General features: G+C 36.6%; 2 protein-coding genes across 4 annotated transcripts; one reads left to right on the top strand and one right to left on the bottom strand.

Moving 5' to 3' along the window:
- Nucleotides 1-68: 68 nt before the first annotated feature.
- On the bottom strand, nucleotides 69-9,999 carry LOC113664980 (N(6)-adenosine-methyltransferase non-catalytic subunit METTL14). Its single transcript, XM_027180630.2, has 12 exons — nucleotides 9,840-9,999; nucleotides 8,371-8,541; nucleotides 8,081-8,152; nucleotides 7,215-7,283; nucleotides 6,738-6,825; nucleotides 6,144-6,199; nucleotides 5,673-5,707; nucleotides 5,016-5,160; nucleotides 3,117-3,209; nucleotides 2,618-2,833; nucleotides 1,994-2,105; nucleotides 69-1,363 (listed from the first exon to the last, which is right to left on the bottom strand). Exons 1-12 carry the CDS (start codon nucleotides 9,903-9,905, stop codon nucleotides 1,062-1,064), a joined length of 1,425 nt encoding a protein of 474 aa, XP_027036431.2. The 5' UTR covers nucleotides 9,906-9,999; the 3' UTR covers nucleotides 69-1,061.
- LOC113664983 (poly(ADP-ribose) glycohydrolase) lies at nucleotides 9,995-25,253 on the top strand. 3 transcript variants are annotated; one of them, XM_027180633.2, is made up of 24 exons: nucleotides 9,995-10,297; nucleotides 11,045-11,171; nucleotides 12,080-12,220; nucleotides 12,700-12,769; nucleotides 13,364-13,456; nucleotides 14,056-14,111; nucleotides 14,746-14,809; nucleotides 15,595-15,681; nucleotides 16,189-16,263; nucleotides 17,030-17,122; nucleotides 17,380-17,436; nucleotides 17,566-17,666; nucleotides 18,052-18,143; nucleotides 18,705-18,771; nucleotides 19,715-19,790; nucleotides 20,293-20,337; nucleotides 20,451-20,553; nucleotides 21,370-21,448; nucleotides 21,972-22,080; nucleotides 22,218-22,275; nucleotides 22,680-22,724; nucleotides 22,870-22,937; nucleotides 23,786-23,846; nucleotides 24,219-25,253. In XM_027180633.2, exons 1-24 carry the CDS (start codon nucleotides 10,183-10,185, stop codon nucleotides 24,437-24,439), a joined length of 2,103 nt encoding a protein of 700 aa, XP_027036434.2. In that variant the 5' UTR covers nucleotides 9,995-10,182; the 3' UTR covers nucleotides 24,440-25,253. The 3 variants fall into 3 exon arrangements, with proteins under 3 accessions (XP_027036434.2, XP_089057485.1, XP_089057484.1); XM_089201359.1 differs by lacking the exon at nucleotides 9,995-10,297 and adding an exon at nucleotides 10,443-10,617; XM_089201358.1 differs by lacking the exon at nucleotides 9,995-10,297 and adding an exon at nucleotides 10,467-10,505.
- Nucleotides 25,254-25,499: the final 246 nt, after the last annotated feature.

Genomic DNA, 25,499 nt, shown 5'->3' with positions numbered 1-25,499 from the left:
CAGAAACAAAAAATTACCATTTCTTCAACTGGTGAATATAATTGCAGATATGAGAATTGAACAACACATTGCTGCTGTGATTGTAGCTTTATTTCATGAAAGGAAAAGTTATAAATATCATTACCACTTGGCCAGGTTTCTTTTGTAATTTCACCATGGTTAGCTAGTCTAAGAAGGGTGATTGATATTTCATTTTTCCTTTCCATCTTCCATTTTTTTTTAAAGAAAAGATCAAGTGTTAGATAAAGAATCTTTTTACCCCTAGTTTCTCATGCATGGGGGCTTCTCAAAGTGATTCCTCAATGTTATCTAGCAAACTTTCGATAAATATTTCCTAATGAGGTCTGTTTTGAAAAAATACAATAAAACAGATAGGTCACCTTGCATGTTTAAGAAACATGATGGGCCAATCTTACCCCATTTATGTCTGTACTAACACTAAGGATGCATGTCATTTCATCAAGTTACGGTACATTTTGAAGTAACTGGAAGCATTGTTTTCAATGTAAAAACTTGAGCATATGGAACAACTTGGTACATAACTTGTGGAAAGATCACGCAATTTTAAACAACATGGACTCAAAATGTTCACATCATTCTTTCTAGGGGATAATTTGCATCCTCGAGAAACAGGCTTCAGGCACACTTTTAGCTGTATCTTTTTTCTCCTTGATGACTTTTTCAAATTCTCCAATTTGAAGAGGACAAAAGTATAGGTCACCATGCTTGGTCAAGAGCTAAAGACCATCTTTCCTCTTTTCCTATTACACTGATTGAAAACCAACACTGTATTCTCAGAATGCACACATGCTTATTCACCTGATTACATCATTTTTAAGTGCAGTACAGGATGCGCTGAGCAATACTGAGGAATCACCTTGGGAGGCCTGAGTTCAAAATTCTGCATTAGATTGGCCACAAATTGCTATCCAGGCTTTAAAGTGAATGGTCTTCAGAGTTAGGCTTGGAGAACCAATTGAAAAGCATATGAAACATTGTGTGAGAGGGCTAACATTTTTCACATACTTTTCAGATGCTTTATTTGTTTAAATGAATCCTAACTATCTTACAGAAAAGCTCACAAAACCCCTCCCACCCCTCCCTTGAAATCCTGCTCCCCTCATCATCCCCCCACGAACCATGCCCCTTCCCCGAGCACCAGGCCCTCCCCTGGTGGCCACATTACCACCCCCACGTCCTCCAGCATCTCCCTTGTGTTTTCCTGTGGGAGATTTAGGTCTAAGAGTCTCAATTTCTTGTGTGCTGCCCACAATAAGGTCTTCTGGTCCACTGGAAAAATACGAGTTGTACAAATCAGCAGAGAAGTTTGAACTTGAAAGACTGGGGCCCACAGATAGCCAGCCTAGCAAACACAAAATAGAAACAGAAAATTAGTTATCAAAACTCCGAATTTTTTCCTTTTCCCATGCCTGTCACAAGATAAAGAAACATTTTATGTATTTCATTACCAAGCTAAGAAATTACCATATTTCTTAACTCCATTGAGTGTCTTCTAACAATATCATAACAGTAACAAGCACACAAGTGACAAGAATAGGGGAAAAAATCAATTAGGGCATTATAACTTGATCTAAAACCAAATTCTCAGAAGTAACATCATAAGAATCATAGGGCAGACAGTAATGAGAATTACTAAAGAGATCTTGGGAGTGAAAGGGTTAATATCTTTACACACAAGGTAATGTATAAACCCAGCTCACCACAGATTCTCTGTGGCTCAGTGGTAGAGCATGAGCATGGAATCCCAAGGTCTGAAAATCACTTCCTCATGAGGACTCAAAATTTTTCTTTGTCTCACACTCACTACAAACCAAAAAAATTTCTGTTCCTTAATCATAAAATTGGTGTAAACTACAATGTAGTCAGTGTAGAGGCTTGTGGTTTCTTTTAAATCCGATAAATATTGCAGCTGTATTTAGAAAAAAAACATTTATTTAGTACAAGTACTGGAAAAAGATTATTGAAATGTTACCTGGTCTTAGGGTATCATCAACAGCAAACAGGTGAAGCCGACGTCTTCCTAGGCAGAAATGCTCCATTATGTGAAATATCTCAGTTGGTTTTTCTGTGCTCCCAAGTTCAGGCTGGAAATGGATGGTACAATTAATTATTTCCTTCAAGAACTCTCAACTTACACTACTTAATAAATAATTAAATTATTACTAATAATAGTAATAATATGCTTCCAGAAAAATTTAAAAGGGGATAGGGGTGTCATCATAATTATGTTAGTCTCCATCTTACGGCATATGTTTATGTGGAACACATGCCATTCCATTCTCTAAGAATTAGTAAGAGCAGTTAATAATGAACAGTGAATAGTGAACAAAAACATGAAATTATAACATCCCAGCTTTTCATATCACAGTCCAAATGCAAGAAATCAATGTACTTTTCATTTCATGTTAAATCCTATTTGACTTTTTCATCCTTGTTATTCAGCTTAACAAATAGGTGAATGTAACATTTATCAGCCCAAAAGAATTCCGAGACAACCAGACTGAATCAACTCTATGCTACATCAAGATATTTTCCATGTAGGCCCACAGCTTGCAAGATTTCCACCACTCTATTTTATTATCTAATGACAATTTACCTCTTCAGTGATAATAAGATCAATATCCACATTTGCATGAATGAAGTCTCCATCAGTACTTCTTCTCACAGTTCCTTTTATCCCCATCAGACAGTGTTCTTTAGTGTGTTGAAAGATGGCATCAGGTTCAAGGTATTTTGTGTTTCCAGGATTGGTTTTATTTGTTTTAATCCAACAAATGTCCTCGCAACGACGAAAGCCCCATTTCTTTAGGCACTGTTAACAAAAGACATACTAAGGGGGTTGGAACAGGTTTAAAGAAAACCCCCAATGGAAGAACAATGAAAATACCTGGTCATCAATCAAGTCAAAAAAAAAACCTTAAATACCTATTGTCTTTTTAGTATTTAAACATTTTATCTTTCACTCTTTGACTTGATTATGACATTAGCAAAATGTTGAAATGTTGTCAACATATTTAATATGCTTTTACGAAATGTTTCATCGCAAAAAGACAACAATTGATCATTTTCTACATATTTATATTTTTATTTTTTACCTTTCTCCCTTCATTAAGTCCTTCATGTGAGCCACACCAAAGAAACAGGAATGAGCGCTGAGCAGCTACTTTTTCTATTTCTAGCTTAAGAATCTGCAACAAGGCAACCAGAATATCAACTGAAGTAGCCATTAAAACCCTTTCACAAAAGAAACAAGAACATACCATTTTCCATTCCACACCTGGTGTCCAGCTAATGTAGTGGGATCAGTTGTTTGAAGGCCAATTAGTGCTGCCCCAAGATTAAATCCTAATCCAGGTTTCTTTCATTTTATGTTCAAAAGCCTTTAGGGATAATTTTATCTATTCTTTTTAGAGCATCCAATCATCAAATAGTAGAAAAAAAAATTCTACTGAATTTTCCTTCAAAGCTTTAAGATCTGAAATCAGATTTCATACTAACCCTGGGTTATTTCATGGTCCTTTTCATGGCTAACAAATTCCCACAGCTCATGTTTCATATCAGATTGTAAACAATTGATGAGCCACTGATTGCTTCCAGAAAAATAATGAAAAGTCGCTTACTCATGTACTGGCTTACCAGTAACTATAAGAACATGGTCTTTTCTGCTTTTCACAACAAATGCAAGCTTTTATTTTTTAATGAAAGGTTAAATGCTAAGTGTTCATTTTCTGTTTTGTTCCTCTCTAGATGCAGCTGAGCCTTGGGTGAGCGTTTTTAATGCAAACTCTTAAAACCTCTTAGTTTTCAAAAAAGTTCCAAATTTGATCTGTGTTTTATCAATAAGTATGCTATTTGACAATTTTGATTTTCAATTTTTTTCTAACTAACAGTCAAGAAAAAGTATTGTACAGTTGTTTTATTTGTCCAAAAATACTTGATGATTTAAGTTCAGCTCAAAATTGCTTGAAACTTATTTTAAGCAGCCAACAATGTGTACATCTACTTCAAGCATGATGAATTAACATATATGTAGAACACGCAAAACAAGCAGAAAAAGAAAACTGCCAGCAAAAGAATGAACCTACAAGTAACCATCAAAGACCACAGAATTTGACAAATAAATAAGGTGAATACTACAAATGCTAATTAAAATTTACTATTATTTTTTAAGTTTTTTACTTTTTGGTTCTGAAAATTTGACTTGAATACTTGAATAAGTATACGCAGCAATTCTCAACAGAATTCCCAACAGAGCCCTGACAGGTGGCAGGTCTTATTGAAAGCACTGTCTTCAAAAGTGTACCAATGAACTGACTGAGAAGCTTGACATAATTCTGAGGGAGGGGGGCAAGTTTCTAAAAATGTGATGCTACATCAGTGGAAGTCATAACAAGATGGTTTGGTTTCATTACTTGAGTTGATGATGGAAATTGGCTACTGCATTAGAGTTTTTAACCCTTTAACTCCCATGAGTAACCAAGACAGAATTTCTCCTTATAATATCAATACAATATCAATCAGATAAGTGATGAGAATAAAGAAAAATAACAATTTGGGCCCGGGATAATTAGTTGATCCAATACTCAATTCTCTGAGCTAACATTATAAGAATTGTATGGTTGGCAGTAAGGAAAATTACAAATGTGATCTGGGAGTTAAAGGGTTAAGCTGACTGTTAGTGCTCTACAGGTGGGAGCTATTACAAGAGAGTTTGGTTTTATTAACTGCATAATGTAAATGGACCATTGTAAAGAGTTTCTAATGCTGACATTTTAAGCCTTTAGTTAGCCTTTTGTCCAAGCAAATGACCAAGGGCTAATGCCCAAATAATTTGGGGGGGGGGGGGGGTTACTGCCATCTAAGGTAGAATACAGACACCTCATAACATTACACCACAGAAGTTGTAATGAGCTTCCTGATCAGCATCAGTTGTAGGCCACTCAGCTTCAAACACTGAGCCCTTAAAGTTTTACAAACGTAGGCATACAACTAACCTCATCCCAGGTCCACGGTTTCCAGTTGAAGGTAGTACCAGCAGCACGTCGTTGATATTCCTCTAGGGGTGGGTCAATGTACAGCACGTCAAACTTACATTCAAGGTCATCAAGATCAAACATATCCAAGTCACACTGAAGATACCTTAAAATATATAATCAAAAACTGGCACATGAATTAAAAAAAAACAAGAAAAAAAAAAGATTCATCTCTTTGCAAATAATTAACAAGAAAAGGATTCAGTAAGGAGAACAATTACCAGCAGATGAATAAAGGGGGTAAGTTTCTAAAGAAAACTGAGGTGCTATGTCAGTGCGAGAGTATAAAAGGGTGATTTGGTATTATCAACTGAGTTGACCATTAAACCTAAATTGGCCACAATAAAGAGGAACAAAAGTGACATTTTGAGCATTAGGCCTTCATCACAGTACTCTAATGAAATGTCAGCTTTGAAACTCTTTAAAGTGGCCAATTTATGTCATCAACTCAGTCAATAAGACCAAATTACCCACTACTAGCAGATCACGGGAGGTAAAAGTTGGACTTCAATTCACCCACTTGCAACCTTGATTCCTAACCACAAAAACTTCCCCTTGTGTCTATAAGTCACACCATAAACCATGCCTCTGTTATGATGATATACCACCATTACTTACATTGGGGGAGTAGCTCTTTCTGAAATGATCTCATCCTAAAAGATGATTAAATGAGATATAATTACAAAAACATCAACACCCTAAAAAATTGATCCACTACAGAAATCCAAATCTATAAGACCTAGTTATGATGTAGAACTTAACCCTTTAACTCCCTGAAGTGATTAACATGTAACTTCTCCCTATAATATCCATACATTATTCGGCAAACAGGTAATGAGAATATTCAAACTTATCAGGTTGAAGTTGTCATCTTGATCTATTACCAAGTTCTCAAAACTTATTTATAAATTGACAGTAAGTTTCACTAAAAGCAGGGAAAGATGAAAAAAAAAATAATCAGAGCAATTCAAGCATTTTAATTGCCACACCCATTGATTCATACAATTTTTTTTCTTTTTAAAAGAATTAAGTGTGGTACATCTGAATATACTTAGGAAAAAGTCAACCCAATAGCACTCATAGTGTTACCTTAAGTCTGATAAGTTCCCTGAGTTTAGGATATTCTTCAAACCTATCAGCAAGTCCTAAAACACAGAACATAACACCATTTGTTCTTGACAACACTACGCCTTTTTCATGTATTCCTGTACGTTTACAGTCCTGCATCATCTACAAACCTCCCCCAAACCAGTCACATAAAAACTGTATTTGGTCATGAAAAGTGTTTAGCCAGCGCTGCTCAAAATGAGTAAAAAGAATTAAGGTCTGTGACTCTTCAGAAAGGGGTTGGAACACTGGGCCTGCCATCTTCCAAGCTCTAACCATTTTTGTTACCATCTGTTCCCTAGTCCTGTTGCAAGTTGCAATGTTTTTATTCCTTGGTTCTGATGGCCATAAATGCACCTCACATAGAAATTTATGTTTAAAACATCTAATTGCATGTACCATTGTTTACTTTGAATAAATATTTCCCCTTTTTCTTTACTGTAAGAGTCAGTCAGCATTTTTTCTAACAAGTTAACCTCTATTTCTAGAAAGGTTACCAAATAGTGAGTTTTAAATCAGTAGTCTTGCCACCTTACTAAGGCAAAATCAGACATTTCATTCAAAAAAACTACCCACCCACATCTCGGATGAAATTATGAGGCCTCTGTCCTGTGTCAACAAAGTGCTGACAGTAATCATTGTGAGGGTTGGCACTTTGTGTTCCCTGAAATTTGAAAAAAAGTTTATTACAATCAGGCAAAAACTTCTGATAAATACATCAAAATAAATTTACCCATGTCAAGAGGGTCAATGTCATTTGAATGAGCCAAACTGTAAAAAAATTCAACTTGTCCCACTTGTTCAAGATTAAGTTTTTTTTACACTTAAGGTTATGAGTTTAATAACACCTCTATGTAACCAAGTCTGCAAAGTGAACATTTTCAAAAACATTACTTTCAAGTTAAAAAAAAGTTAATTTGTAAGTTTGCACACCTTTTCATATACATGTATTCTACAGTTTTGTTCAATCTAATGTCCACAGAGCTTGAAGATATGCATCTAAGTACACTTCTTTTCTTGTTTAAGAGTCTAAAAGTAATATTCATTATGTACCTTCAAGAAGTGGCTGGAATCTTTGTACACAACTTCCTCAACATCTTCCCCTTCATAGTCGTCTTTATTCTAAATAGATGAAGGTTAAAATGATTGAGCTATCAACTTCACACTGCACAACTACAAAACAAAAAAAGCCCTAAGGTAATTTTCATAGAACACCATAGAAACATTTTAACTGACTTTTGTAGACTTGTAATATAATGTGATGTGATTGTATTATAATTCAAGGGACAGTTTTGGAGAGCACAAGAAGTGTCCCTTGATTAACCTCTTTTAAATGTACATACCATGACAGATACTAGCTGCAGTTGTGTAAATAGAGGATAACACTATCCACTATATAAATCTCTATCAGTTGGATAGTGTAGTACATTCTGTTAACACTTATCCACTGGATAGTGATTTATCCTTGGGATAGAGTTATCTGCCCTTCAAACAACCAGGAAGTGGAGCATTTTTTCAGCTGCAATCAAAGCCTGTTCATTTCAAAAGAAACAGGCTGACAGAAGGCTAAGCAATCCTTTTTACTTTTCCCAAAACAATATTCTTTACTAAAGTAAATTTTTAGTCATCAAAAATATTTTTCCATTAGCAATGGTTCCACATTCATAAAGAAACCAGTTATGTCTCCTGTAGACTATAGTTCACCCTTCAATTCCCAGAAGTGATTAACTCGTAAATTGTCCTTACCATTACAATATGTTATCTTGCAAACAGGTACGGAGAAAAGACAAGTTTATCAGCAAGAGGGAATTCTATTGTTCTAACACCAAATTCCCTTGTCCAATATACAAGGAACTGTATTGCAGTCAGAAATGAGAAATATAGGACTGAAAGGGTCAAACAATCTAAGCATGACTTACGTTTTCTGAGTCTTCAGTATTCTCTTGTGCAATGCTTTTACCTTCTCTTTTCTTTTCTCTTGATATCAACACCTGGAAAATCAAAATCTAATCTTGACCATTTTTGGAAATGTGTACTATATGAGGAAGACATTGAAACCATGCATGTTTCTGTTTGACATAATATCTACAAGAGATTCATTGTGAGTGATTTGGTAGATATAATTTAAAAAATTAATGCCCCCTGCTACTAATATTTTTTCCTTTTTTTAAGAGCTCCTAGTCATATGTAAAATATTCCAATAACCAACCTTGGTTGGACCTGCAGGGACACCAGGCAAAGCAATGTCTGAGGCTTTTGGATAACCTCCAGATTGATGTGTGTCATCCCTCTGTTCTCCTGTGAACTTGAGCCGTTTGCTTTCTTGTTCCTCTCTACTGGTCAGTAGTTCTCCAATGGAATCACCTCCTGATGCACCAAGCTAAATCACCAGAATGTACATTTCATGATTGACAGCACAGATAAGAAGGAGTACCAAGATGCATGGTACTCCCCTGGATGCAGCACTCCATGCTGTGACAACTTTGGTTGCCATAGACATAAGAAGTATTCATAGCTTAAATTGGCAAGAAAGTTGCTCTTCTGGGTGACCTATCTTTCCAAGTCACATGGCTGGTTTACAGTCAAGTTGCCATTCCAGGTGAAATGACTTCTGGCAAGATGACTTTCATGTGACTTGACCAGTTACCATGTGACTAGCTGTGATGTTTTAGTTATAGTCTTACAGCATGTCTAGTCTTGGTCTTCAGTTGGCGTGAGATATACATATCTGTGAGACTATTCTCCTTCTGCTTTCTTTAAAGTTATAAATTTGCTCTCTTCCCATGACACACAAACCTTCAAAATGGCTTCCACGGTTTAAGTTGGGTTTAGAGGTAGCAATTTTGCTCATTAAAATGGAGAGAGATGTGGCCAGCAGTATAGCATATGTCATTTATACATCACAAGAGTGATGTACAGTATTTTTCTTGGTTTGTTTAACATCAAAAAGGTTTTTTCCATTCTTGTCCTGAACTTGGGTGAAAATAAAGGATCTCATTTAATTCTGCCCAGGATAGTTTTAATTTAAAGTATTTGGACTCAATGGAGTCAGTGTTTCCAGTCCTCCAAAACAAACACATCAAAATATGGCATAAGTACCCCTCCTAACCCAGCCTATCCCGGGATGTCACCACATCTCAAAAAAAGGCAACCCAGCATGCTCCAAAATGTAAGGAGTGTAACATTTTAACAAAATCGCGCAAGAAAGATTAACACATTTATTATCCAACAGCACAAAGTAGAGTACAAATATCCTGCAATATTATATGTTTATTTGTACAGTTAGTCGTCTTGTACTGCAAAAGACCTGTTTAACCAGTCGACTGCGTACACTACGCTTCTCTATCCGCTTTACATTTCCCGCCTAATGAGAAATGTATCGTCACGGCACAACTCGTAAAAATACTCAGCGAATATCACTACTAATAACACACACCAATACGTCTAATAGGATATAGACACAAAATTTCACGCCAGTGATCACCAAAGTTTGACTAAATTTGGCACACTCGATTTGCGTTTCAGCCCAGGATGGATATGAAATGATTAATTGCATGCACAACTGATCTTTCCTTGATCCCTCGCCACTTAAAACTTAGACAGTAGCTTTCCCATTTTTGGCAATGATTAAATGACCTTATTTCACAATTTCGCAGGGAAAAGTTGAGCACATTTTACCTGTTGCGCAAGAAGTTGTCGTCGAAGCTTCGACTTTTCTTTCATCTTCTTCAATCTATCATCCATGTTTTTTCCTCTTCGTATAATTTTTCGGCCAAAATCCTTCTCAAGAAGCCGCCATTTTGAACAACTTAATCAGGGCGCTTGGTAACCAGGTCTCTCATGGCAAAAACTTAGTATCCAGGCCAAGAAGGCATTGACCGACAGAGGAGAGTTTAGTTTTTTCGGGTACAAGTTTCGGATTTTGTGTTATTTGTTCTTGAATTCCTTGAAAGTTATGCCTTGACAGCGAGCCAAATCAACTAGTCCCTGCTCTTCATGCATTGGAACCCTAGTAGGAATAATGAGCATTAAGTTCGATGCAGATCGAAAGCGTAAACGGCTCAAACAAACCAGCATCGAGGAGAGTTTCAAACGACATCGGACCATGATGTCAAAGATGCCCCTTCACCTCCCAGGTAGATCTTAACTCTGATCGATGTAAACCCAGATAATTTTTCTCAGGATCTCTACTCTAAGATTTGCTTTTGTTGATCTGAATAATCCTTTTCTTTTCGTTACAAACATCATAATTGCAATCAGATGTTTTCGAGAGTATCTGTATTTTTTTTCTTTTTTGTAGTGATACTTAGCTGTTTTCAAAACGAACCTAAACGTGTCCTGAAGGTATTGAATGCAACAATGAATGATTAATGACTTACAATCAATATTCACTCTCTTCTTTCCGTGCTTCTGATGGCGACATGAAGTATAGTGATTTTAAAAAAAAGTCTTGTTGGTACGTACAGAAATGAACAGAAATCGTCAAATTGAATTCTTGTACAGGAATCCATTTGTTGGAAGGCAAAATGAACTCAATGAAGATCAGTGGAATAAATGATCAGACAAATATCTTGTTCGTGACAGCTATTATCAGTCTGTAAATTAAGTTAAAATTGTATCTTTTTGAGCTTTCACGGCAATCAAATGGCCTTCGTGTAAGCTTACGTTTAAAGAGGCTTTCATTCGTGTTATTCAGTGTTATCTCGGCGAGGGTCTCCTCGCAAATTTGTCAGGGAAACTGTATTAATTTACTAGTTTTTAGACTCTTTCACGAGTTTTTTCACTATTTGTGTTATTTTATATTCTTTGACACCCCATGTTTGCGCCTTATGTGCTGTTCACATGACTAACCTTACATTTCATCACTTTTCTGCCCTTGAAAGATGAGAAAGAAAAGCTTCCAATGCAAAACTTCCAACACAGTTCATCTCCATTGGAGATGGTTAGTGATCAGGAAGAAGATCTTAGAAAGAAAAGGGCTCTTTTGGCTGATGCTGCAGAAAAAAGGAGGTATGTCTGTTAAATGCCTTAACCCTTCACATCCTAACATCAGTATCCATATTCTTCATAATCTTTTCTTTACATTTCCTTTGGTACTGACAAAGAGAATTCCTTGATTCGTTATTTTCTTAACCCATTTGATCTTAATGAATGATTCAGCAGTATATCTGTAAGGAGAAATTAGGTGCTGGTCACTCTATAAGTTCTTCTTTTTGTCTAGTTTTCATCTCTGTGTAATTTAGTTCTGAGATTTTGGTTTTTCTTAAGCAGATGTGTTCAATTACTATATATTTCCTTGAATAAGTGCCCCCCCCCCCCCCCCTCAGCTGAAAGTGGAGGTGCTTATTGGAAGGAGGACACTCAATTAAATATTAAGTTAGCGCAGCTTTAAGGATAACAAATATCAAGGAAAAGAAAAAGCACATCAAGGAACTCTACAAGCACATGGAGATAGAAATAACTGGAACAAACAAGAAGCTATTCTCCTGTGCTGACTTCACCTTAGTTGAAGCTTAAAAAGTTGTGAATTAAGTGACAATAAGAACAGGTTTTCCTTATAACCCTGCTATTTATAAATAAGAAATGCGGAAGGAGGGTGCTTGTTCAAAGTTTTGGCTCAGGGGGTGGGCAGATATTTGGCTCATTAGAGCTTGAGCACTTATTTGAGGAGATATGGTAAACCAGAGCAGAGCAATTTAGAGAAATGGGCTCAAGGCAGGAGACACATAAAAATTTGTCTGCCTTTTTTACTGATTTTGGATTTTCCAGCATACTCCCAAAGAACAGGTGCTTATAAAGGCAATGCAGTGATTTTAGTTTCATTCTTTTCCTCAGGTATATATGTATTTGCTTGTCTAGAAATATTCAGCAATCTACTTGCTATGTTTGATAATGAACTACTATCCCTATCTTTTCAGGGGTGCTTCAAACACACCCTGTGCGTCAGCAACATCTACAGCAAGTTCAGACATGGTCGTTGAAGGTGGAAGTAAAGATGAATTAAGTGATAATGATGACAACCTTGTCAGCTTTGATGATTCTCCTATAATATTCACAGAGTTAGTATTGTAACAGTCAAATTTTATCGTAGTTTTAGTGCCTCTCTTATACCAAGAAATAAATACATGAACATTAAATGGTATAGCTAACTTTTCTGGCAACTTGCCAAAATATTGAAAAAGTACTCTGAAGATTTATCCTAGCCACTTATACCCCAACATCAGTATGCATATTCTCCTTGCTGTTCTCCCTACATTTCTTACAACACTGAAAAGGAGACTTGTTTAAAAATTAGTTGGTGACCATATCCTTGATTCTGCTGACCTTAATGTGTAATTCATGGGTGATATTGTCATAACGAATTAGATATTAGTCACTCTCAGGGGTTTAAGAGTTAAATCCCTACTGTGTCAACTCTGACCTCTGATTTGCTTTCAATTTCTAAATACCCTTGTTTAAGAAAATGCACTGTATGTGCAAGTACACCACTTAATCCATTCATTGAAAATGTTTAATACATAAGTTTCTTTTTTTTCAGTTCACCTAGTCCTGTGCCTGTTCCACTTGAGGTACCATCCATTCAGACCACAGAAAGATTTGTCTCAGGGGTAAATTTATGACTGTGTATATAGGACGGGTGTGCTCTGAATGGTTGGAATTCGTTTAATAAGTATTACTTTCTTTATGACATTCAGCATAAATGCCATTTTTTATTATTTTAAAGAGGAATTTGCTCCAGAAAAAGCATTTTGGTTTTTATTTTGGCCATCAAAAATAATTTTACAATAAAACGATTGACAGCTTACTGCAGTTTGTGATTTGAAGAGTAATTCAAGCATATGTCTCTTTTAATAAATCATTCCTCTGCCCATAATTTTTTACCCTTTAAGCTCTTTTTTGTGAGTTTAGTTTTTCCAGCATGATCCAGTCATAGCAACTTACTCTTACCAATACTTCTATAGCAGTGACTAAAACATGGTTATTTGTAGTAGCTGTGATTACAATATACACAGCAGCTAGTATGTTTGTAGGGTTTCCAGTAAGGATGCTCTGTATTAACTGGATAATTCTTTATCTCAGATGAAATTTAGGAATAATCCTTGTATATAAAAACAGATTTAATTTCAATTTCAATTTTCTTTTTAACTTTTTCATGAAGATTATCGCGACATCCAAGTTTGCTGTTTTAATCTCACTTGCAGGGATGTTCTCTTCAAAGCCTGAACAGAATTCCTTCATGTTCCCCTCCATTACCGCCACTAGATCCACAACCTGGCCACACAGTATTAGTCAGAGTAAGTGGACTCATTCTTGCCTTAAATGAATTGAATATGAAATGTGGTTGCTTGAAGATATGGAATTTCTCTTGAAGTGTGCAACTTGATATCACAAAAGAAAGAAATTCTACATCCATAAGCAACCATGTATTACATATTGTTTATTGTATAAACACCATAGGCTTTAACTGACAAGAAAAGTCAACATTATCAATGATCGAAAAAAAAGGTCCACAATCCACAAAAAAAATTGTAAAGCATGTGGGCAATATGGCTCAAGATGAAAAACAATTTTTGAATTAGGTATAGCACAAACAAACAATGGGCATAACTTTTAACTCATAGAGTGCCTTAATATGAGAAAATTTGTGGTGCAAAAGGCAAGTGACTTGTCAGCAGCTTATTAGTGATATCAAAACCCTCAAAAAATTAGCAAATTAAGTTACACAAATTCAGTCACAGCCATCCTCAGAGCTGGTAATCCTTGTAAAACACTGCAATTTACATCATGATGATAAAAAAAGACTTTTGATGCTGCAAGTGCATGTGTGTGTGAGGGAGATTTTTTTTTTATTTATTTTTCCTAACTTATGGTTGTGTTCATGTTTTTTTTTCAGCCTTCCCTTTCAAATGATTTTGCTGAACCTCCAAAACCCTCTCACAAAAACTACAGGTATATTTTTTATTTGATATGAGAAATCTACAGTTAAGCTTTGTTATCTTATTAAGTGAAGGGATGAGAACAAAGAAAAATACCAATTTGGGGATATATAATTAGTTGATCCAATACTAAATTCTCTGATCTAACATTACAAAAATTGTATGGTTGACAGCAAGGAGAATTACAAATTTGATGTGGGAATTAAAGGGTTAACTAATAGTTCTAACTATTTGTTTGCCTCGAATTTTTAAGATGACAGCTGGTCTAAAACTTTTTTTCTTCATAGGAATTGAATTAAAGTTTATTGCAGTGGATTTTAATTTTCTTTATTCAGCCTGCTTAATGTATATCCCTCTTTGAGACAATCTGTAATACTCCTGACTAGTTTCTGCACTTATAACATTTAAACCTTTTACTCACATGGTTGACCAAGGCAGAATTTCTCCTTACAATATCAATACAAGATCAAGCAAACAAGTGTTGAGAATCAAGAAAAATATCAATTAGGGGATTATTAGTTAATCCAATACTAATTTTCTGACCTGACATCATAGGAATCATACAGAAGAAAGTAAGGAGAATTACTAATGAGATCTTTGGGAGTGAAAGGGTTAATAATCAAGTTGTTTCTGTGATTTCCCTCTAGAGACAAATGGGATAAGAACCATGTACGGATGCCTTGCTCAAGAGAAAACCTTTACCCAGGACAGGTGATCATTGTCTAATTTTTCCTCACAGCATTAGTTTATAGCCAAGCAGACAAGTAAAAGAGAGTTAGGGTAGTGACTAATTAAGATGCAAATATTGTCAAAGAAAACTATCAGAGCAAACAATTCTTCTTTATAACTGGGATATCAGCAGTGATCAGTCAGTTTCTTTGAGCATCAGTCTGCAAACTAGTATTTTCAACTTTAAACTCCCATAAAGGACCAAGACAGAATTTTTCTTAACAATATCAACACAATTTCAACACGATGTCAAGCAGACAAGTGATGAGAATAAAAAAAAATACCAACAAGGAGATTAAAAATTGATCCAATACCACATTCTCTGATTTAACATGATAAGAATTGTATGGCAAACAGGAAGGAGAATTGCTAGTGAGATCTTGGGAGTGAAACAGTTGAAAAACCTTCTCAAGGTAATTAGTATTTGAGACATAGGTAGTTTGGGTAACCTGTGTTGGACTAACACTTTATTCTTGCAATACAAATGGCTTGTTCTGAACAGCATTATTCTGTGGTATCCAAAGCAGTAGCCATGATACTGGATAAATGGTAAGAGTGAAGAAATTTGTTAACCTGAGTGGAAGAGGGATTCAACACCAAATTTACAAAACTTTCACTCAAGCAGAAGGAATTGCTGAACACTCAGGTTGCCATTTGTAAGGAAAATAAGATGTTAGATCAAAGGGGTGAAAGGTTTAATGATTCTCAGTTTATAAAAGGAACCCAGACTTAAACATTACCTTCAACTTTTTTGTCTGTATTTTCAGAATTGTGAAAAGAAAATTATTCAAAATAGATGGGAACTGATAGAAGCAACTTTGTTGGGATCAATCACAAACTCAGTTGAGCTACAGGTAAGCTCCTTGAATGAAGTAAATGTTCAAGAAAAGGATATTTTGCATAAATTTAGTGATTTGTACAGTGTCAGCAAAGCAAGTTTATCTAGAAAAGCCTAAAAAGTGTCAGAAATTTTCCGGGTATATTGACCCAGCTCTGAGATACATATAGGAAATTTCTGACACTTCTTTGGGTCTCTGAACACCTTTGTAATGTGAAAATGATCCACCTTTAAATCTCTGTAATCATTCTTTAAAAGCAACATAAAGTAGTCTGCATCCTTCCTCTGCATCTATTCAGTTTGGAAAACTGTGAAACTCTAGAATGAAAATTTTAAATCAGCATTCTTAATCCCCACAGTATCAACAAATACTTACACAATACCTCTCTTCTTTCTGGCAAGGTTGCTATACCTCACGCACTGACCCAGCACTGCAGTTCCAGTAGAAACTTTTAAGAGGCAGTTTGATCTCTAAGTAGTTGATATTTTTTCTTGTAATTACCTCTTCTTTTTTTTTCCTTAGGATGCCATTTTAAAGTACAATGCTCATTACTCCAAGAGGTGGAACTTTGAAGCTCTACACAGCTATTTTAATGAGGTATGTGTCGATAAAAACCAGACTAGGCTGGCCCATGGTTATCAGCTTGCGCTACATATAACTTCAGTTGTCTGAAAGAGAGAAAAGAAGACAGAACTGATATTTTCACTCACTACATTTTTGATGGATAACAGTATTTATCCTGTGGAGACCGTCATTCAGCTTCCATACATAGAGCTGCAAGCTCAAAATTTTTTAAAAGGTCACCTCAAATATTAAAAATTGTACCAAGAAATAAAAATTTAGTCAGCAGAAGGAAAAAAGAGAACTAGTTGGCTATCATTTTGCTAATTTTCATGAAGTCTCAAGGCTCAATTGAGAAGAAATCGTTATCGCAGTATAACTTTACACTTCAAAATTTTTCGAAAAGTCACCTTAAATATTAAAATGGTACCAAGAAATAAGAATCCAGTCATCAGAAGGAAAAAAAAGAACTAGTTGGCTATCATTTTGCAAATTTTCATGAAGTCTTGGGGCTCAACTGAGAAGAAATCATTATCTCAGTATAACTTTACACCATGAACATAAAGTAATCAAATTATCACAATTTGTTTAATGACAGACATGTGCTGGTAGTTAATTTGGTGTCTCAAATTCAAATTTAGTTGCCAAAATGCTTTCCTACATGCTGTGGCAACCAAAATTAGTGGAAGCCTAGAGTGCTGAGAGAAACAACCCACCAAGACCATGTTAATCACAGTCTGATGATAAAACAGGTCTTTTTTCTGTGTTTTCTCTGTTTCACTCTTATGAATGTTTGTTTCAGGTACTAGATATCAGCCAAAGAAATGAATTTTTCAGCAAGACATTGCCAGGAATGGTGTCTCTTACTCTTCAACTTCCCACTTTGTGCACTCAGGTATGAAATATTTTTTTTGTGGAAAATCTGTTGATATTTTGTCAAAGATATACTTTTTCAGCAAGTAACAATGTCACCCACAAAATATTTCAGTTTTCTGTGTCTCTGTTGGTTAGAAACAGACTCCACAACAGTTTTAGAACCCTATGCAGTTTCAATCAAAACTTCCACTCTGAGAGTAACTGGATCAATCAGATTTCTTTTAAGAGCTCTAGTTATTAACCACCATCATTTTCCTTTTAACATTTTATTTGCAGGCCATTCCTCTTTTAAAACGGCAACAAAATCACAGCATAACAATGAGCCAAGAGCAGGTCAGAATAATTTTTCATGGAAGGATTTTGAAGATATTTATTACCGTGATTGATATTTTTTCGGTTAGAGTAAAAGTACGTTTGTTGTTTCTTCTAACAAATGACCTGCAATTAACTGTTATGTTGCAGGCTGCCTGTCTGTTGGCCAATGCATTCTTTTGTACATTTCCAAGACGTAACTCTTACAAACACTCAGAATATTCATCATTTCCAGACGTAAATTTTAATAGGTAAGTTGTTCCTTTGTCATTTTGAAAAGAAAGAAAATGCCATTTGACTTTTGGTGCAGATTTAAAGAAACCTTTTTTTTGAGGTGCAACAAGCTTTTCACTGAAATAGTTGGTGTATTTATTCCTTTGGAAAGAGGAAAGCTTGAAAAAAAATTCAACCGTGATATATGCTACTCTCAAGATGGTTGGTTAAAAGTAGAGTTTTTAAGAAATTTAAAGAGAAAGGAAGCGTCGTGCCCCTTCTTCCCAACCCCTCCCCCCATAAAAATTTTCTTGCACTCAGCTCATCACAAGCGAGACGATCTAACCACCACTACCCAGCTGCAATTGAAACCCCTTGATAGAAAAAGATAAAAAACATACATCTCTTTGTCTGTCTTTAAAGATTATTTCAAGGCGGTAAAGGAGGAACAAATTCAGTTAAAACAGAAAAACTTCAGGCCATCTTTCATTATTTCAAGAGAGTTATAAGGGAGAGTAAGTAGTTGACACTACCACCTTTATAAACAGTTATCTTTTTTTTTCTTATTTATGTATTCAGTATTTAGGAAACACAACAGACATAGGGTTGGCAATTTTACACTTGGGTCCTTGTTTTGCTCTCACGGCAACCCACGGGGTTAAAATGCTAAACGGAAGACCTTGACGTCGATACATTGGCGTCCAGGCGCGTTAGAGTTAGTTTATTCTTCTTTCGGTTTGCCGTCCGTGCCTCTTAAACGTCTCTGCGTAAGTTCTGTAATGTCTAGGGCTTGAAATTGCAAATTATGATCAGTGATTTATTGGGGTCTTGTTTTTTTTTGTGCGATTATCTGTTTTTTTGTTGATGTTTTTGTACCCAGCAAATACGTCGTTAGTTTAAATAGTAATTACAAGAAATGAAGAAAGATTACTAGCTGCCTGAAATAACCACAAGAGGCTGTAAAAACAAGGCAGTCATTATGCATATGGGTTCTTAAGCCATACCTTATAGATTAGTATCTTTTGTTATCAACTTAAATTTCCCTTCAAGTGTTAGTATTACTTTCTCTTCCACAGTGCCAAAGGGAACTGTTACTTTTCAAAGACAGGTTGTGGAATCTTCTGACATGCCTGACTGGGAAAGGTAAAGATTTTCAATGAGCCAAGCATTCTACTAACCAACCTGCAGTGCAAGTGTCTTTTTGAAAAGAGTCAGCGTTATGTGCTCGTGATCGTTTATCCTGCTGGCTATCTTTGATTTAGCGTTAAACTGGACGGTGGGGGAGGGGGCCGAAAAGACGAGAATATCTCTTTATCCCCAACCCCTCTCCTTCCCTTTAACCGTCGCTCACCCTCCGCTGCTAAGCTTCAAAGATGTAAGCTGCAATTTTCACCGAGAAAATACTAAGCAATCACTCGTTAATATCTCCTTACCGGTGGCCATAGATTTCTTTTTTGACTAGTTCTGAGAATTTGGTTTTGTTTCCAAGGAAGTAATATCGTTTATGATCTAACACTGGTAATCAACACTGTCTTTGTGCTAAAAAAAAAAAAAAAATGAAAAAGGATTTTCGAGCAAGACTTTGAACAATGGATAGTCATGGCAGTTACAAAACTTCTTGTGGAAAAGAAATGTTAGAGCAACTCACACAGTTTGTAAAGATTACTCGTAAGCTGAATTAAGTACGCAGTAAAACTTATCAGTGTGTCTGAAAGGTAGCAATTTGATGCCTTTATGAACAACTGGCAGAAAGTTTACAACTTTGCAAGAATGTTGCTCATTTTTGCACTGGATGGCAAAAATACCTTCTGTCTGCATAGTGCTTCCGAATACTGTTGCTTGTGGTTTCAGAAACACGCAAACCTTCCTAAAATATCGTGCAGACGTTGCGTTGTACATGTTCCAAATTAACTGTGGTGGATCTGAAATTTGTTTACGCCAAGATTTTCAAGGCGCCTTCAGTTTTTTATTTTATTTTTGGTCACTAGACAAAATTAACGTGAGTTCAAATCGTCAGATTTTTTACCATTATAAAACTGTATGCGTCCTGTTATTATTGACTAACTTCCATAAATATTGGTTTCAGATGTACTACGCTGTTTGGCAAACTTCATGTCTCCACTGGTGGTACAATTGAAGACAATGGAACAGGATTTCTTCAGGTTAGTGCGAGTAAACCGCAGGTAACTACAAACCACTAATGACGTCCACTCAGTTTTTATGTCCCGAACTGTGTTTATATGCACTTTCATTAAAATTATCTACACCGGACACAACTTTAGAAACGGAATGGTCACCAAGGTTCGTCCTAAGTAGCGAACCGTTACTTAACTACTTCAACTGACGAACTGTGTAGCAACATTTGCCTTAAAAACCAAGTTTGTTTTGTTTCTTTATCCACGTATCTTGAGAATGTCGTTACTTTGACGCTCTTTGAGAGATTAGAAAAAAAACAAAGGTTTTACCCTTGATCGTAAAATACGTGCAGGTGTCTTTAAACATCGCCATTCCCGCTTCCCATACGGCTACGCCTCTACAACGACCATTCCCGTCTTGTTCAAGATAACTGTTGAGGAAAGATGCAACTGTTGACGTTCCTGCTCTCTATTACCGTCTTTGACGATCAATAACTAACTAGGTGTACCTCTTTTCATTTTGTTTCAGGTTGATTTTGCAAACAAGTACATTGGTGGAGGTGTTATAGGAGAGGTGAGTTTTTACTTGTTGACTTGAATACTAAGCAACATACATGTATCCTTCAAAATTAGTCACTGTCGACCATTTTTTTATTTCTAATTCAAAGTGATCCGGTTTCATTACAGGGTTGTGTCCAAGAAGAAATACGGTTTCTTATATGTCCTGAACTGATCCTTTCAAGGCTGTTCTGTGAGCGGCTTGACAACAATGAGTGTTTAATGATAACAGGTGAATTAAAAATTCTGCGCGATAATATAGCGGACCTCTTATATACCTACCCGTCTCATGAACTTGGTTCTGCTGTTCCAATAAACATTGTACTTTGGGTTGTGAATCTGATTACTTACGCATCCTGTGGTTTGTTGTGGGGTAAAAGTGCGACAATTTGAATTTATTGTCGTTAAGTCAGAACAAAAGAAATCCCAAAGACCAGTGGGGGAGTAAGAAAGTACAACGAGGAGCCAGTGCCAACTCTAATTTAAAACAAGCGTACTGCCACAAACGCGGGAAAACATGAGTGACCAAGTTTATTTTGGTTTTCAGTTTGCGTTCAATTGGAAAGGAGGGTGGGGCATGTTATCACTGTACAAAGTAAGGCAAAACCAACAAAATCCCGGAGTATAGAGCAATTTTCAATCAGGTGTCAATCAGTTGTTGTGGTTTTGCTTTAATTCGCTCTGTGATTGATCTACAAAACTCGTGCCACTTTCAACCAATCAGATGCAAAACGTAAACCAATCACACACTTGATCACGCGCGTTTTCCCGCGCTTTCGGCAGGTTGATTGTTTAAACTTTAAGCTGTCATTGGCTCTTAATGGTATTTTCCATTTCTCTGATTGGCCGTTGTGGTTACTTTGGTTTTCATTTTACGACCCTTAATCGAAAAGCACTTTATGTGACACTCAATTCAAACTTGGTCTGGCGCCTTGCGCCTTGTGAGCAGTGATTTAGAGAATCAAAAAATCTTCTGTTGTAGTATACGTGTATCCTTAACCTGACGCCATTCTGACCTCATTCAAGAAATTAACCCTTTTTATTTCAGGCGCGGAGCGTTACAGTGATTACACAGGATATGCGCACACGTTTAGATGGGCTGGTAACCATAGCGATAGAACAACAAGGTACCTGAGTGCCGTTGAAGATCTCAAAACACAAGAATCTGAAATTTTTCATATTTCTTCACATCTCGCTTCTGTTGCTCGAGAATCTCGGGCAAACGGTAGCTAGAGGTGCTCAAAATTGTGATGTGGGCCAAGAAAGGCTATGTGTCATCGTTGTCGTTTGAAAATAGATTGCAACGTAAAAGCTGATGTATCCCCCCTGGAAAAAAGAGAAAAGCGCAACACAAAATACTGCCACTTGAACGCAACATTTTCCAGTCGTCATCAACACCTTGTAATAATCAGTAACAATAAAGAGACATGGCTAAAATATTGGCTAGATCTTCCGGCAAATAAGGAGGCCAGGCGTTTTGCGAGTCTAATATTTCACCCCTCACAACTTTGGAACAAAAAAAGACAGATCAACTAGCACTCACACCCATGTTTCGCATTCTAGAGTTCAAACTGTACTTGAATTTGTTTTCCTTTGACTTTCAAGTTTTTTTATTTTGACGTATTTTTCTCTATCTCCTTTTTTTTCCAGGGATTCTTGGGGACGACGGCACTCTAAGATCGTGGCCATAGATGCACAAGTATTTCGCTGTTATACAGATCAGTTTCAAGTTGGCTTGCTCAAAAGAGAACTTGACAAGGTACAATTTCCCAGACAGGACTCGAACCAGGACCACTCGACCACCTTCCCTGCAAGTTTGCCTCCATCGAGAGAAAATTGTCTTTCCAGAGTCTTCAGGTCATTATTAACCTATAAATGAATGCTTTTCTCTTTCAGGCATACTGTGGGTTTTACTCCCCCGTAGAACCGAAATATCTTCCAGCAATTGCCACAGGTGAGACCAATACAACTAGACCAGCCGTGTTTGTTGGTTCAGAAATACCTCGAGGCTTTCGACCCGTAGATTTACTCCATAAAAGTTGTAACGGACCATTTGAGACTCTTTTCGCATGAATGTCGCAAAATGTCAACTTAAATACCCACGACTACAAATTAGAACAGAGGAAAAAACCATTGGGAGTCCAATGAGAACTCGAAGTGAAAAAGCGCGGGAAACCGCCATTGCCCAAGTCACTGATTGGTCGAGAGGATGGCGCGAGTTTTCTTGACCAATGGCACAGAGCGTGTTAAAGACAAACCATTAGTATCACGTTTTACTTTCAATACTCAAAAGGAAATCACTTTCATAGCGCAGTCAGCTCAGTGGCTGAAAAACTTACGTTCTTTCTCTTTTGGTAGGAAACTGGGGCTGTGGCGCATTTGGAGGCGATCCTAGAGTGAAGGGTTTGTTCAGTTATTTATTTTTTTAGATTTATTAACCCTTTCAATCTTAGATATGACCAATCATTAATTTCTCCTCACAACTTCACTGTTATTTAGAATAACATTATCAAGGTGCTACAGCATTTTCTTTTGTTATGTTTGTCAGGTTTAATTCAAATGATGGCGTGTGCTGCTGGGTCCAGGGACATTGTGTATTTCACGTTTGGAGATGCTGTAAGTTGTAACTCGAAGAATGGCAACGATATGGCAAATTCATTGTGAAAATCACTGAAAATGTTAGCAGACCATATGATTTCACTTGTCAGTCGTGTGTTTAGTGATCTGCTTGGACTCACTGAGAAAAAATAACTTGTGAACTAATCTCGATTCACGTTTTAGGGTTAGTCTCTGTTTGACTCGATTGTTGACCAACGTTTGGGTGACACGACAAAGATTTAAGGAAATGTCAGTATTGCTTATCAGCAGTAAGGAGATTTTAAAAGAGTCATTGAGTACCATAGATTTAGTCTTAAAGTTACCTACGAAAGTGGGAGACAAAGCTGGAGAGAGAAATGTTGAGTAGTATAGACAATTTGTGCCTGCACTTCTCGTATTTGATGCTCAGTGTTTCCTTACTCGGAACTGGTTAGATCAAATGACCACCACAAACCATATAATATTAAGCCAAGCTTTAATAATTATTCGATCTAAAAGAAATACATTTATAATTCGCAATTAGAACAAACGCAAATCAAGTCTTTATCTTGTAACTAAATTCAAAAACTTCAATATAAACTTACTTCTGTGGCGGGTCGTTACAACAGTCTCACTTTACGGGTTAGCAGATTCTCCAGGTAAGCGGATTTAGAGACATAAAAACGATAACAAAATAACTTCTTTCTCACTTCGATTCTGCTGAAAAACTGACTTAAAACATAATAATCTAACGCTTTTAGATCAATCTATTGAATTAGTGTCAATCACGATTCTTGTCATCGAATAAATCTGTCAACACGAGGCAACGCCTATTTATTAAACGAAACACTCAGAAAGATAGTTTGACGCTTCTCCATTTCTTTCAGGAATTAGCGGAAGATCTTCTCAACATCCATTCATTTATCACAGAACGAAAACTAACAGTTGGTAAGTAGGAATCAGTTTCATGTTTGGGTTGCTTTGTATAATATAAAAAAATTCCTTTCGCCTGGTAAAAAATTGAAGTTTGTATTGCAAGAAGTGTCAGTCTTAAACTGTTGTCGCTAAACCTCGTCGTAGAAAGCGAGTCCCGGAGTAATGTCCAATAGCGCGATGGAACCTTCATTTAGGGGACAAATACGGATCTAGAGGAAGTGTTACCTAAATAGAGCACTCTTCACCTGCTCCTTACGGGGAAAATAGTCTAGTGATATAAGTACTGTCATTACGTCACTGAAATACCGCACGTGATGAATGCATTTCCTTTTTAAATTTTTTCTTCGTAATTTTCGGTTTTTAAATGTATTAATTTGTTCCCAGGTGGTGTTTGGAAGCTGATGCAGCGATACGGAAAAGAAATTCGAGCGGCCAGCTCCGTGACAATAAAACTGTATCCATTTATCCGCCAGCTGCAGAATAATTACGAAGATGATACTGATGATGAACAACCTGCGAATAATGGAGAAAATGCTGCCACCTTGAGTTACAATCTTGAAGATAATTCTGAATCTTGTAAATTCAAGAGCCAAGATATCGTGTGATGACAAGTCCACCGGACAGTTGCGTGACTCTTATACAATTATGTGGTAAAGAACTGAAAAAGGGCAGCAACTGTTTTGTAAACTCAAGTATTGCGTGACGACACGGCCTCAGCCGACTGTTGCGTGACACTAAGCCGATTAAGTGTCGCGAAAGTCGCGAAACTGACAAACATGCGGCGAACCCATCGTTCATTACGAAGGCAACGCCAAAGGCATAAGAAGTGTTATGTTACAATATGGTCTCCTAATAGTGCGTGACTCTGAGACAAATGCGTGTCAAAACGGTCATCGCCGATGGTAGATTGTCCGTTGATACAAAGTGGAAGCGATGTCCAAAAGCAGAGAGTTATAGTTTCACGACCTGTAACAGTTGCGTAATCAAGTGCCACGAAAATGGAATGGCTACCAAACGTACCGTGCCTATTTGATCAAACGCCCAACCTCGAATAAGCGCCCACCCGTTTGCTCCAAAAGTTTATTAAGCACACAGGGCACTTGATCGAATAAATGCGAGAGGGAGTTTTAGCGCATCGTTTACAATTACTCGTCTGAATGTTATTTATCGGATTTTGTCAGCAAAATCTAGTTGTTAAATTAAGGTATATTATTTCTTATCTGTTTATTGTAAAAATTAAAAGAAAAAGGACAAGCGTTTGAAAAGTTGTGCAGTGTTGAAGCACTCCTTTGATAAACAGTTTAATCGCACGGTCAACGATCAAATGGCAGATATTTTGATGTTTGCTTCCAATGAATGTCGGGCAGATATAATGAGAATTACTATATCGACGTTAGAAATTAAATATCTTAAACAAAACGCTGCGCATTTCGTAATTAGTACGCGACCTGTGCCTGTGTCGTTACTTGTCATCGTTTCTAATCGCGTGACAAGTGTTACGTGACAAGTTGATAACTGTGCCGCAATCGAGGCTTGGCAAGACAAAAATCAAAGTACGGGTCAAATAAGTCTTTGGCAAGTCCTAATTTTTAGAATTTTTATTCATCTTTGTCGCCTTTTGAGGATACCAAAAGATTAGCATCTGAAAGACTTAAACACAGGTTT

The sequence above is a fragment of the Pocillopora damicornis genome, chromosome 3 (genome assembly GCF_964200805.1).
Source record: "Pocillopora damicornis chromosome 3, jaPocDami1.2, whole genome shotgun sequence".
NCBI lineage: Eukaryota > Metazoa > Cnidaria > Anthozoa > Scleractinia > Pocilloporidae > Pocillopora > Pocillopora damicornis.
This window is presented reverse-complemented; position numbering and strand designations above follow the sequence as displayed.